Source organism: Dromiciops gliroides, chromosome 3 (assembly GCF_019393635.1).
Source record: "Dromiciops gliroides isolate mDroGli1 chromosome 3, mDroGli1.pri, whole genome shotgun sequence".
Taxonomy (NCBI): domain Eukaryota; kingdom Metazoa; phylum Chordata; class Mammalia; order Microbiotheria; family Microbiotheriidae; genus Dromiciops; species Dromiciops gliroides.
This window is the reverse complement of record NC_057863.1, coordinates 300,762,476-300,776,850: the sequence shown is the minus strand read 5'-3', so window position 1 is coordinate 300,776,850 and position 14,375 is coordinate 300,762,476. Positions and strand designations below refer to the sequence as shown.

General features: G+C 34.9%; 1 protein-coding gene across 10 annotated transcripts in view; it reads left to right on the top strand.

Annotated features, from left to right (window-relative positions):
- Window positions 1-14,375, top strand: part of CNKSR2 (connector enhancer of kinase suppressor of Ras 2) — a 322,983-nt gene that overhangs the window by 235,667 nt on the left and 72,941 nt on the right. For all 10 annotated transcript variants that reach the window (XM_043991405.1, XM_043991402.1, XM_043991407.1 and 7 more), the window contains 3 exons: window positions 7,922-7,970; window positions 8,727-8,899; window positions 13,072-13,145. In XM_043991405.1, coding sequence (XP_043847340.1) covers window positions 7,922-7,970; window positions 8,727-8,899; window positions 13,072-13,145 — 296 coding nt within the window. The remainder of the gene's footprint in view (window positions 1-7,921; window positions 7,971-8,726; window positions 8,900-13,071; window positions 13,146-14,375) is intronic.

Here is a 14,375-nt window from a genome sequence, read left to right as displayed (position 1 = left end):
TTACTGTAGGTTGATTTTTGAACCCATTTAAGACAATGTTTTATCCTCATTCATTTTCATTTTATTATATTCAATATAATACTCTAGCCTGGCATTCACTGTGCTATCCCCATTCCCAATTTAATATCATCTGCAAATTTAATTTCCCTCAGCCTATTGAAGAATGAAGTGATTATTAATGCTGTACAAGTGAGCTGGGCTCACTTTTGCAAATGTTGAAGAAAGTAGGCCAGATTGCATTATAGAAACAGCACTTTCAGTAAGCTCCTTGACACACAAGCCTATCTTTTTAATATTATCTTAAATCCAGGAAAACCTAGATTCAAGTCCCACTTCTGACAGATACTGACTGTGTGACCCTGGGCAATTCATTTAGCCTCTCAATGACCTAGGCAATGGACTGAAACTGTAATTTTCAGAGAAAATGCTGACCTGTATCTGTAGAGGGACTTTACTCACCCAGGAGTTCCCTATACCAGTAAAATCATAGGCCCAGGGCCTATTCCCCCTTTTTTTCAGTGATGCTATATGGCCAAAAATCTTGGAATAGTGTCAAAGATTTTAAGCTGTAAGTGACTCAAAGGGCAGTGGAGAGATATTTGGGAGGTTATGATGTATGTGAGAAGTAGCATAAAGATGTTGTACAAGAGATGTAAGCAAAAGGAAGTGGGCCGGCTATGGCTCAGGAGTAAAGGATGATATATGGACAGCAGACATGCTACACTAGTACCCTTGGAATGCTAAGACATTGTAGATTTAGAAATGAACATGATAGTTGTCATCTAGATCAACTGTGTCATATTATAGATGGGGAACCTGAGGCCCAAAGAGGTCAAATGGCTTGCCCAACATTACACTGGTAAGAAACAGCAGAGCTAGAATTTTATCCTAGGTCCTCTGTCACTGAATCTAGTGTGTTTTTTTTTTCTTCTATGCTACATTGGGTCTAAGATTTATGTAAATTGAATGAGAATTTTGGGAAGGACTTAGACAAGATGGGATCACTGGATAAGTTGAGGATAAGTAACCATCTACAGAGTTGGAGGGGATATGTGTCAATAACATCATTGATCCTTTGAAATATTGGCTTCTACATACCTGTTCTATTTAATAATGAGGTTATATTCATGTAATCTTGATTTCTAATTTCCTCTTTTTCACTTGGTCATAGCCAACTATTTGGTAGTGTCAAAAAGGGGGAGGTTGTGTGTACCACACTTCTACTCAGGTAACTTTTCATTACTATCTCTTCATGGTGTTTCTTTGATTAATCCTCCATAAGAGAAAAAAAATATGCATCCAATTAAATTTCTATCACTCATATTGGGGGGAATGAGATCATTTGCATTAGAAAAGGCTATATAAAATATAGTTTACTTCGGGACAGTTTACACTTCAGGATAACTTAGGACAAGTCATCCGGTGACCAGTGACATGAGGAACACTTTGCTGTCAGGAACTTAAAGTCTATGTAGTAATTTAAATCATTAGAATCCTTTTTTGCAAATATAACTTCTAATGTAATATTTTAGATTGCCTAGTGAATAATTTAATTGTTTTTTTCACCTAACTTTCAAAAGCTTCAGACAATTAAATTAACTCCTTCAACATAGCAAGTGTTGTTCCACTTTAAAATATTATAAAATTTCATTTAATCAGATATCATTTTAGCCTTTATTTGAGGTAGACAGCTCTTATCTTCAATAGAGCTAACGGGGCAGCTAGGTGACGCAGTGGATAGAGCACCGGCCCTGGAGTCAGGAGTACCTGAGTTCAAATCTGGCCTCAGACACTTAACACTTACTAGCTGTGTGACTCTGGGCAAGTCACTTAACCCCAATTGCCTCACTAAAAAAAAAAAAATAGAGCTATCATTATTGAGGGTTTAGGAAACCTCAAATTTCAAAAGGGACTAGATTGGGGGCAGCTAGGTGGTGCAGTGGATAAAGCACCAGCCCTGGATTCAGGAGGACCTGAATTCAAATGCAGCCTCAGACACTTAACACTTACTAGCTGTGTGACCTTGGGCAAGTCACTTAACCCTCATTGCCCCAACAAAAAACAAAAACAAAAAACAAAAAAAAAGGGGACTAGATTGATTAAGTTCTATAATAGGGGTCTCTGTGGAAAACCATGTCAAATGCATGGTATTGTAAAGAGAACATGAATGGCATAAAGTCTCGGTTTATTTTTATTTTAAGCAACCCTTCAATTTTTGATGAATTATCTGAAAATTTAACATTGGAACATCATAAGTTATAGCTCTTTGAATTTTGTATATTGAATTTCACATAGACTAACCTTCCAAAAAACAATCACTGACATTTTGTCATCTTTTAAACTAGTAAACTGATAAAGAAAGAAAGAAGGAAAAAAACAAAATGAGAAATTATAGAAATAAAAACCAGGAGACAATTTTACAGCCAAATAATTTAGGGGAAAATAACTACATTTAAACTGGTCACACTTAAATAGAATGCCCTGGATAGTTATTTTTAGTTAACACAATGCCTTCAAAGAAGAAAAATATTTATGCTTAATGAGTTATGTCTTTGGAGCTTTCTTAAAAACTGATTGGGAGTTGTTGCTGAAGCAATGTCATTTGAACCCAGTGTTCTGAAGCTTTCATTTATGTTTTGTGTACCTTGAGCACTTGATAGACAATTTATTCTAGTTTGTGTCTACAAATTACCTTGTGCAGGTATTCAGAGCTAGAATTCACCTCTATTAATGTGTTAATGATAAATGTATAAGAGGCAGTTGGTACAGAGGATAAAGAGCCCTCTAAGAGATAGAAAGACACCTATGCTATGTTTTGAACTTGGTACTCTGTGTTCAGTTTCAATTTTAATTTTCCCAGAAATCAATTTAGAAATTAGAAAGGAGAGAGGTAAAACAGAACAGCAAGTTCTGGGCTCAAGTTTTACCTCTGACACCTACTAGCTATGCAATGATGGATAAATCACTTACAATATGGATACATCTCAATGCTAAGACTCAAAATGGCAGATTAGGTGTCATCTGTATAGGTAAAGGGAATTTGCTCACTGAGAATTCCCTATGCTGATAAAATCACAACTAGCCCTTCTAAAAAATAACAAACAACAACAACAACAAAAAGCATGTGTCCAAAGTAAGCAAATGGTAATCTAGTTACAGGCACCTAGGTGGCCCAATGGGTACAGTACTTGTCTTGGGGTCAGAGAGACCTTAATGCAAAGCTTACCTTAGACAAATATGAGCTGTGTGGCCCTGGGCAGGTGACAGCCTCTTACTCTCAATTTCCTTATGTGCATAAAGGAAATAATAATAGCACCCACTTACAGGGTTGTTTTGAGGATTAAATGAGATAATATTTGTAAACCACTTTGCAAATCTCAAAGTACTGTATAAATAGTAACTATTACCATCCAATCATTAAAATGTTGCATTAGGTTTCATATGAGCAAAGATCTGCATATAGGAACCTCACTAGTGCTAAATATGAACTTAACTCAGAGAGGCACAAGGATACAGTTCTTTTTGTTTGTTTTTAAGCAGTAGAAATGGAGACAGGAGAAAACTGGGCTCTGATCCTGACACTTATTGTCACTTAACCTCTCAACCTCAGTTTCCTCATATATAAAATGGAGATAAAAATACCAACCCCCCTCAAGGGTGGTTGTGAGAGTTGAATACAATCATAACATAAAGGACTTTGTACAATTTAAAGGGCTAAACATTTTTCATTTGGGATGTTCCTTTAGGATTAACCACTCTGCCATAGCAAACTTCTTTTTTGACTTTAAAAAATAAAGTCTTTGATTACAAGTCAGTTGATTTACTTTCTTTGCAGATGCTGGTCTCTGAGTTTGGTGAGATGACTCTTGTTAGTTTATGATAGTGTTCTAAACTGGCCAAGTTTGATTCTCTGTCATCATTTAACCTCCAGCAAATATAATTTGAAATGTATTTCTGCAAAATCTAATAGTACAATGTATCAAGCAGGCAATCATTCAGGCATTTTGAACACAGTTCCATTAATGTGAATTTCAAAAAGTAATTTGCTTTTGCAAAGCATACAGTTTTTAAATAATTATTAAAGTCTAAGGGGGATTTTTCCATTTTTTATTACTATATCATGAAAATCAATCATGCAGAGTGTGTAGAGTAATAACAGACTCACACTTTAAAATGTATTTTGCATTCTATATTTGGAATTAATTTCTTATTCATTTCTTTTGAATTTCTTCTCATGAATTCCATTCATTTCCCTTATTGAAGAGGAATAAAGGCATTTAATCTCAGGTGAAATGATGCAAAGAAACTAACATAATTGCACAGTCATTGAGGAAATAGTGTTGTTACTAAATTTTCTTTCATCTAAATAGATGTTTATTCATATAATACCTAAGGCATAAGAAAACTGCTCTTTATTGGCATTTTATTTCAGAAGAAATGCAGAACTAGAAATTATAACATCAGTGAATGAATTGTTTCAGGAAAAGTACTGAGAAAAATAAACGACTTGACCAGAAAGATGATTAACTTTACAAAAAACATTTTTTGATCAAACAGCAATCATTTACTAAGTGCCTACAGCATGCCAGGCATTGTCCTAGATGCTGGGGATGCAACAACAAAAATAGTTAGTTTTCGCCCTCAGGGAGTTTATATGCCACTATTTTTCATAATGAAAAGTATAACTACAATATGAAACATAATGTAAAGTATGTTTGAAAAGAATTTTCCCGTGAGGTAAATTATTAAGTTATGTAAATAAATTATGTAAATGGGAATTCTTTAAAACTAATTCAAATATATTAAGTATGGATCTCAGGCTTTTTCTGTGACACAATTCATTGGATAGGAGAGTATACTAAGTCAAAAACTTAACCTACTTTACAATTATGCAGCACTATGATTAATAAAAAAAGAGTTTATGGATTGCTACCCAGTGACACCTATTCTATGTTTTGAACTTGGAACTTTGTGTTCAGTTTCAATTTTAATTTTCCCAGAAATCAATTTACGAATTAGAAAGGAGAGAGGTAAAACAGAACAGCAAGCCGCAGAAAAGGAATCTTTCCCTAGAATTTAAATTTAAATCCAAAAGAAAAAATAAATTATTTCGATGAAATAATGAATAGAATTTATATACAGAATGTTTTTTGATGAATGTTCAGTCCATATTCTTAGCCAACTCATCATCTTCTATTTTCCTGCTCTCTTCTACTTACGTTGTTTCCTGTGAACACTCATATCAGAAGATAGGCTAGGCCAGAGAGTGAAAGTAAAAGATCACTCTGAGATCATGTCTATATAATGCAAAAAAATTAACCATTTTCATAGAGACAGGAGAAGAAATTAGTCAAACCAATTAACTGAAAATTTGATGGATTGTGTTAAAACAGCTGAGACTAAACAAGTCTAGTTGTGTGTTAAACTCGAATCTTTATTTGCCACAAAAACATTTGAAGGAGATAGAAGTATCTTTTTTGAGATACCTATGAATCAAAATTATCTATGCTATGTCTGACTCCCATGACTTAGATAAGCAGAACATGAAAGCATCTGCTGGATTCAACCAATGAATCAATGTTCCATCTGTAATTCTGTCAGACGTTGCAGGACAGCACAATAGTTAGATATCATGAGTTTGGTCTTTTTAAAAAGTTATTCAAGGGGCAGCTAGGTGCGCAGTGGATAAAGCACCAGCCCTGGATTCAGGAGGACCTGAGTTCAAATATGACCTCAGACACTTGACACTAGCTGGATGACCCTGGGCAAGTCACTTAACCCCCATTGCCCTGCAAAAACAAAAAACAAAAACAAAAGTTATTCAATTTTGGGATACAAAGTTAAAGGACAACTAGTCTACTTCTGATTTTCAATATTAAGAAACTTAACTAGATTACATTTTAACTAGATTCAAGGTTTTTAGTTCATAACTGTTTTCTATAAATATGCAAAATGGAGAATAAATATTCCATTTAAAAGATATTTGGGGGGCGGCTAGGTGGCGCAGTAGATAGAGCACCAGCCCTGGATTCAGGAGGACCTGAGTTCAAATTAGGCCTCAGACACTTGACACTAGTTCTGTGGCCCTGGGCAAGTCACGTAACCCTCATTGCCCTGCCAAAAAAAAAAAAAAAAAAAGATCTTTGCCAAACTTTTCAAGAAAAATATGACTTGAGGCTTCTTCATTGTTTCTCAATTTGTGAAAACGGTAGTGTAACTTTGTTTTTTAGGACATAGCATTAACTGAGCTGCCTGTCATCAGCAAATCCTTTAAAATAAGGGGAGGTATGCATTGCCATAGAAACTGTAAGTTGTAATAGCTTGTTTTAGTTGAGAAATGAGAAAAGGAAGCTTTCTGGTATGCTGCTGCTTTCACTGGGGAAAGAAATTGTGTTTCAAATGGATAACAATTTTAATAGCTTGCTTTCAGTTGAAGAATGCCTCAAATCATTTGGGTTTCTAAGCCCTACATTTAAAAAAATAAAATAAACCATGTTCCTTTTTTACAAGCAACTTAACAATGACTACAAAGACCCACAATTGGGTTACATCAATTTTTGAAGTCTGACAGTTCCTCATAAGTCACTAAAGGGGGAAAATAAGAAATGGGGCTAGTGGTCTGCTACTAGGAATAGCCTGGAAGGCCAAGAAAATTGTCACTGTGTTTCTGGAAAGCTATATAAGTATTTTTGTCAATAGAATAATTTTAATGGAAATTGGAAGGTTTGCAACATAAAGGTAATTTACCAAAGTCTTTTTTGTACATTAGAGAAGATTTTTGTAATTAGAATTCTTGTTCTCTAATTTTTCTATTTCTTAAGTTCATTTGACCATATAGTGAATTTTCTTTAGTGTATGAAGGAAGGTAGTCCTGCTCAACATTGTCAGTTTTGCAAATAGCACAGGAAGGTATCAGTATTATTGTATAAGCAAAAAGGATATGAGTCCTTAAGTTCCAAACTTTCTGAAGCTGAATAGAGAGCCCAAGTTATACCCACTTTTCTGTTAATAAGTGAACTTGTCTTTTTTGGATTGCTCACTTTTTTTTAGAAAAGAGAGAGATCGGGGCAGCTAGGTGGTTCAGTGGATAAAGCACTGGCCCTGGATTCAGGAGGACCTGAGTTCAAATCTGGCCATAGACACTTGACACTTACTAGCTGTGTGACCCTGATCAAGTCACTTAATCCTCATTGCCCCACAAAAATGAATGAATGAATGAATGAATGAATGAATAAAAATAAGAGAGAGAGAGAGAGAGAGAGAGAGAGAAACAGTACAGCAGAGTGGATAGATAAGAGTCCTGGAAACCAGGAAGCCCTGGATTCAAGGATTACCTCTGACACATACCAGCTGTGTGATCTAGGACAAGTCACTTAAACATTAAATACCTGGATCACTTGGGTTTATTTCAGTTTACTTATAATCTCATTTATCTAGTCAACTCTTTCTGCAATTTTTAGCATCAATTTAATCTATAAAAAGGAGAAAAATCTAACGTGTCTCTCATGATAATATCTTGTATTTCTTTAGCATGTTAAAGGTTTCCAAAGATCTCACCTTGCAACAAACCTGTGAGGCAGTTATTACAAGTGTTATTATGCTAATTTTTTACAATGAACCAATTAAGGCTTAGAAATGTGAAATGACATATTCATAGTAAGTGACAGAGGCAAGACCAAACCTAGGATTCCAGACACTCTGTGTAATAGTCCACCTTGCTACCTCCTTGTCCTCCTGGGAAAATTAAGAAGATGAACCAGATACCATATGTAACCTCATTTTGGAATGCTTTGATAGCAAAGTACAAGGTTCAAGTGTCATCTTCTAGAATTAAATATTCTTGTTAAGTGGAATAGCCCTGGAGTGCAGAACAACATCCACTAATTCTGTGTTCACTATTCTTTCATGTCTTTGATTCTAGACATTTCAGCAGTCCTCTCTGCAGCATAAGTCAAAGAAGAAAAACAAAGGTAAGAATTAAAAATTGCACATAAATACTCACTCTCAGTATCTATTGAGTGCCCACATTGTGCATGGCTCTCTGTACTGAGCTATTGTTGTTATAATTCTGTAGTTCAATCATGTCTGATTCTTTGTGACTCTGTGGACCATAGCATGCCAGGCCTTTCTGTCTTCCACCATCTCCCAATTCTACTGTGGTGTGAAGAACTAGCCTTTCTAAATTAGTCTGAGGTTTTCTTTTAAATTCTGTTCTCTTGTATTTAAGGAATAGAAAAATTTGGAAAAAGAGGACCTAAGCTCAGAACCACCTCTGCCTCCTGTGTGACCTCTCTTGGCTCAGTTTATCCATCTGTAAAATGAGGATGTTGTGCTAAATGACTTCTAAAGCCCCTTTCAGCTGTTAAACTGATTCTATGACTCTAGTAAACACAGCCACCAGTACAAAAGCTGCCTATCAATAAATAAGCATATATTAAGGGGCTGTTCTAGGAGAATGCCTCTTGCTTTCATCAGAAGTCATGGTCTCATAACCTATAGCATAGATGGGATAGCAAATTCCTTACTGACCTGTGATTCCCTTAGTGGTGAAAGAGAGCTGAAAGGTGTTCATAAGTGTATGGCCTATGTATAAACAACAAAATCCAATTAAGGGTATTCATCTGTCTTGTTGGAGCCTAAACGTACCTTTTTGTGATCTGTGGGTTTCTCTCACAGTTTCCTAATGAACAATTTTTAAAAGTATTTTCATCCATTGATGTCTTTAGGTCCAATTGCAGGCAAGAGCAAACGACGAATTTCCTGTAAAGATCTTGGCCGGGGTGACTGCGAGGGCTGGCTTTGGAAAAAGAAAGATGCCAAGAGCTATTTTTCACAGAAATGGAAGAAATACTGGTTTGTTTTAAAGGATACATCCCTGTATTGGTATATTAATGAAGAGGTAAGCCATAAACATATTTCCTTTTTGTGTTAATGATTTTAGGAAAAATATCCAAAACATATATCCAAAGCATATAATCACAGGAAGACCATTTCACAAGACTAATGTTAGTCGTCTTTCCACCTGTACTCTTTAACTAGGCATTTTTGTGGGTTCTAAAATGATATTTGCTTAAATTATTTTAAATCTCTTTGAGTACAATGAAACATAGCTGCCCATTCTCTGAATATAACTAAAAATATCAAGCTAACTCAAGCAAAAGCCTGACTAAAAGGATTCATGGAAATATGAGACCATATTAAAAACTCTTTGCCTTTGCTCAAGGTCTTGTTTACTTTCTTTTCTGAATTTTTATTTAGAATTTTAAATACCTGGATCCCTTGGATTCAGTTCAGTTCAGGGAGAAAAGCTGCTGTTGGAAATCTACAAAAAGCTATTTTGATTGGCCTAATATCCTGTTCAATTGAGGGGAAGAGAACCAATTCACAAAATTTTAGAATCATAGAATCATAATTTTGGAATCATCAATAGCCACTCAGTAAGCATTTATTAAACACCTACTCTATGCCAGGCAATCTCCTAGGTGTCAGAAATATGGGAAGGGACTTGTATCATTATTTAAAAAAAATATGTATAGCTCAGGTATGCCATTCTTCTGATTCTTTTTTTCTTTTTTTTGCACAAGGCAATAAGGGTTAAGTAACTTGCCAAGGGTCACACAGCTATTAATTGTCAAGTGTCTCAGGCCAGATTTGAACTCAGGTCCTGAATCCAGGACCAGTGCTTTATCCACTACTCCACCTAGCTGCCCCCTTCTGATTCATTTTTTTGATAGTCTTTACTAAGCCCATACTTGATAATAATATTTGTCTGGTGTAAAATTGTCCTTCTAGCCACATATTTACAAATACCACCTTTTGGAATTATACCAAAATACAGTATGCTACATTATCATGAAGCTGCTCAACTTGCCAGGAGAACTGTCTTTCTTTAGATGTTTCTCAATGTCTACATTGGCCTTTACTCTTCTGCCACAGTTGTATGCTTATTTATAATTTTTTTAGATGGTATTTCTCCTACGTGAAAGAATTATGTCAATGTATTCCATTGGCTTTATTTTTCTTATCAAATAGCAAAATGATTGCTATCTGGGGTAGAATCTTTGAGTAAATTTTTGTGGCTCTTATGGTCACTACTTTTTCTCTTTTTTTGAGGCAATTGGGGTTAAGTGACTTGCCTGGGGTCACATAGCTAGTACAGAGAAGTTATTTTCACTTATATTTTTATATATTTTAGATATCATATGCTTTTCTATTGCTTGTATTTGGTTTTGCTATTCATCACCCATTTTCCTTTGTTACATACTTTTGATAATTTGTGTGTGCATATCTATGTAACAAATACACTATTTTAGACCACTACAAGAGCACTTTAATTTCAGTAAATAACATACTTTGCTTTTAGTCATAAATTGGCCATAATTTTTTTCTTCATTGAGATGATCTGGAAAGAATGGCAAGAAACACTTCGGTGTCCATGTTTTCATTTGCTGTTAGACCACTGAACAATGAATCTACTGGTTTTTAAGTTATATTTTATCTTTCTTAATGTTAACAGTATAGAATTGTGGCTATTCTTATCTACCAGTTTCTAAATGTTATAATTGGTTAGTTTATATTGTCAATGGTGAATTAACAACTCTTCAGAATGATATTATTAAGGGTAGCTAGGTGGCGCAGTGGATAAAGTATGTGCCCTGGATTAAGGAGGACCTGGGTTCAAATCCAGCCTCAGACACTTGACACTTACTAGCTGTATGAACCTGGGCAAGTCAATTAACCCTGATTACCCCACCCCCACCCCCGAAAAAATGAATGATATTAGCCCTTGGGAAGTGAATCAGTTCAATTCATATTACAAGCCATGCTAAATTCCAATTTCTTTTTGTTTGGAAATAACCACAAGAACAAGAATAATAGCATTTATGTACTACTTTAAAATTTGCAAAATGCTTTCTATGTATTATCTCTTTTGATCTTTATAGTAGCCCTTACAGGTTAAGTAACTTGCACAGTCCCACAGCTAGAAAGTATCTGAGGCAATATTCAAATTCAGGTCCTGATTCTAAGTCCAGTAATCTATCACCAGTATTCTAGCAGCACCTAATAAGTAAGAATGCAGAACTTGAGGCCAGGAAGACCTGAGTTCAAGTCCCACTTCAGACATTTGCAACCTGTGTGTGACCCTGGAGAAAGTCACAACCTCTTAACCTCAATTTCCTCATTGATAAAACGGAGCTAATAATAGCACCTAATTCATAGGATTTTTTGAAGATCAAATGAAACAACATATGTAGAACAACATACAAACCTGAATTTATAATACCTATTAACATATTGATATAGGAGAAAAAGAGCAGCTTGGTGGTACGGTGGGCAGAACACCAGTCCTAGAGTAAGGAAGACCTCGATTCAAATCCAGCCTTGGACACTCTAGCTGTGTAGCTCTCAGCAAATCACTTAACTTTGTCTGTCTCAGTTTCCTCCTCTTTAAAATGAACTGGAGAAGGAAATGGCAAACCACTCCCGTATCTTTGCCAAGAAAACCCCAAACAGGGTCACAAAGAATCAGACAGAACTGAAATGACTAAATAACAAATAGGAAAAAAAGTGACAGTAAATGAAGTGGCAGATAATGATCAAATTTTCATTCATTCTTCAAAAACCATTCAGTAAAATTCAGTACTATAGGCACTGCTATGTGAATTTAAGATAAAAGCACTGAGTAGTATATTCCAAAGAATGAAAATGTCCCCAAATCTGAAAAAGAGACCATTCATTTGTTCCTTAAATGGGTAACATTGAAGAAAATAAATATTGTAAAGAATCAAGAAAATATTTTGACCAAAATGTTTAGCCAGTGTTTTCACATTGACCTTTTCAATTGAATATGCTCACACAACAATTATTGTCAGTAGAATCAATTTTTGTTGCAAAGAACAACATATTTGTTTGTGTAGACTATAGAGCTGGAAAAGACCTTAGAAATCATTCAGAGATCAGAAAATAGAAGAGAAGAGAAAATATAGAATAGAAAATCTGGCTGTTTTTGAGATAGTGCGAGTCCATAGGCAAAATTAGAATGAAATGTTTAGGAAAAGTGCAATGTCATTTCAACCAGAATGATCAAAAAGTATGGAATAGTGCCCCCCCAAAAAAATGAAGAAAAATTTAGGAACGAGATCGTGATAATCTCAAGTGGCATAAAATAAAAACAAAGATAAAGTTTTTATCTAAACTTAGGCATTGACAAATTAACCTATCATAGTTCCTCATATTTAAGGAGGAAAAAGAAGCATTTATTAGGTTTACATAGTGTAATTTAAATACATTTTATATGTAGAATGTTGTTAAAGAGCACTTTTAATTACATACCATGTACCCAATCTAGATAGTCAAAAAACTAATTGATCTCTACTAATACATACAGATATTCTAGAATATGCAAAATGGTGGTTTTGTTTATTTAATAAAATATGGTTCATGTTTGTTGATTTCATTTTTGGGGACCAGCATGTAGCATAGTGTCTTGCTAAGGGGCACTCTATCTTTTTTATACATTGTATATTTTATTATTATGTATTATTGAAGTGAAAATTTTTAAAATTGAAGTTGTTTGGGCATTTTTCTACATTTTTAAAGTCTAAATCTTCATATGTAAATGTAAAAAAAATCATGCAGATTGCATTAGTTCTGAAATGGTAAAAATTTGGACCTGAAGTCATTACTATGCTAACCAAGGGCTATCAATATTTTATTACCTTGCTGGAAAAAATGCTTATTTGAATTTTTTTATTCACCTCTAAGTTAACAAATTCTAACTTCATAAAAATGAAGAGGTTTTTTAATGACATGTTTCATTTTTAATTGAATTGTTTCATCAAAAAGTTACTCAGAAGATGATGGAAAATACTATTTTTCAGAGGTGGCATGAAATTACATAGAGTTCAAAAGGAGGAGCCACAATTGTCATTTCTAAAATATCATTCTGGCCTCCGATTTAAGGGAACAAAATGAAAAGTCAGTTTGATACATCATTGGGAATAAATTAGGTGATTTAACTGTCAATCTTCTGTAGATGATGTACTAAAAATAACTTTTTTTATTCTTTAGGATGAAAAAGCAGAAGGATTCATCAGTTTGCCTGAATTTAAAATCGATAGAGCCAGTGAATGTCGCAAGAAATAGTTAAGTGTGGTTTTGATTTGCCTTTGCCTCCAGACTGGGGTCATGATCACAGAAACCCATAGACTTGTACTCTTCTCATAGGATGCTCTTGTTCTTGCTGGGCAGCTGTTTTCAGTTATCTCCAACTCTTTGTGATCTCATTTGGGTTTTTCTTAGCAAAGATACTAGAATGGTTTGCCATTTCATTCTTCAGGCCATTTTACAGATGAAGAAACTGAGGCAAACAGAGTTAAATGATTTGCCCAGGGTGACACAACTAGTGTCTGAGGCCAGATTTGAACTCAGGAAGATGAGTCTTCCTAACTTTAGGCCCAGTGCTCTATCCACTGTGCTACCTAGTTACCCCCAAACTAGGCTAGACTGAGCAATGTAAGTATGTGTGACCTAATCAGAGAAGTAATATAGATGGATAGTTTTGTTCTTCTTTAAGACTGTCATTTTTCTTCTAAGTTAGAGATGAAAGATTTTCTTTTCACATGAGCAGTAGTATTGTATATAATATATACCTATTTTAAAAGCATTAGTTTTTCTGATCAAATGAGATTAGAAGAGTCAGGATACCAGGGCCTTATCTCTGGAATTGGCTCCTGTGTGACTTCATGAGATAGTCACTTAGTTTCTCCCTCTCTCTCAGTTTCCCCTTGTATAAAGGGAGAATAATTATGGCTACTCTACTTAAAATAATCCATTGCTGCATGGCCTCTTGCCTCATTAGGATCCTGATTTAATCAAGTCTTCTTCCTCCCTTCACTTTGTTTCTTTGATTTTTGTCCTTCATGAAAATCTTAAAATTGAAAAGAAATTGCTTGGATTGGTTGGGTTAGTTGCCTTTCTATTCTGTTCTTTTTCCACATTCTTCAGCCCCTCTTTTTTCCCTTTCCTTCACTTACATAGTGTCGAAACAATTTTAAGGTTTGACTAAATCGTGCCATGTTCCCCTTTATTTGACCCAGATTTTTTTCATTATTAACTATCTGAATAGGACTCTCAATTGATGCATGGATCCAGAGATCAGCGATTACAAAAAAGCTATTTTGAAAATGTCCACATGTATCTCTCAATATGTAAACTGCTTAAGGTACTTGGGAATAGTACTAAACTTGGAGTCAGGAAGATCTGGGTTCAAATATCTTCTCTGATTGTTGCTTGACACTGGGTAAACCATGTAATTGATCAGAATTTAAAGCAGCTTCCTGGGACCTACCAACTGAGGCATATTTGTCTCCAAT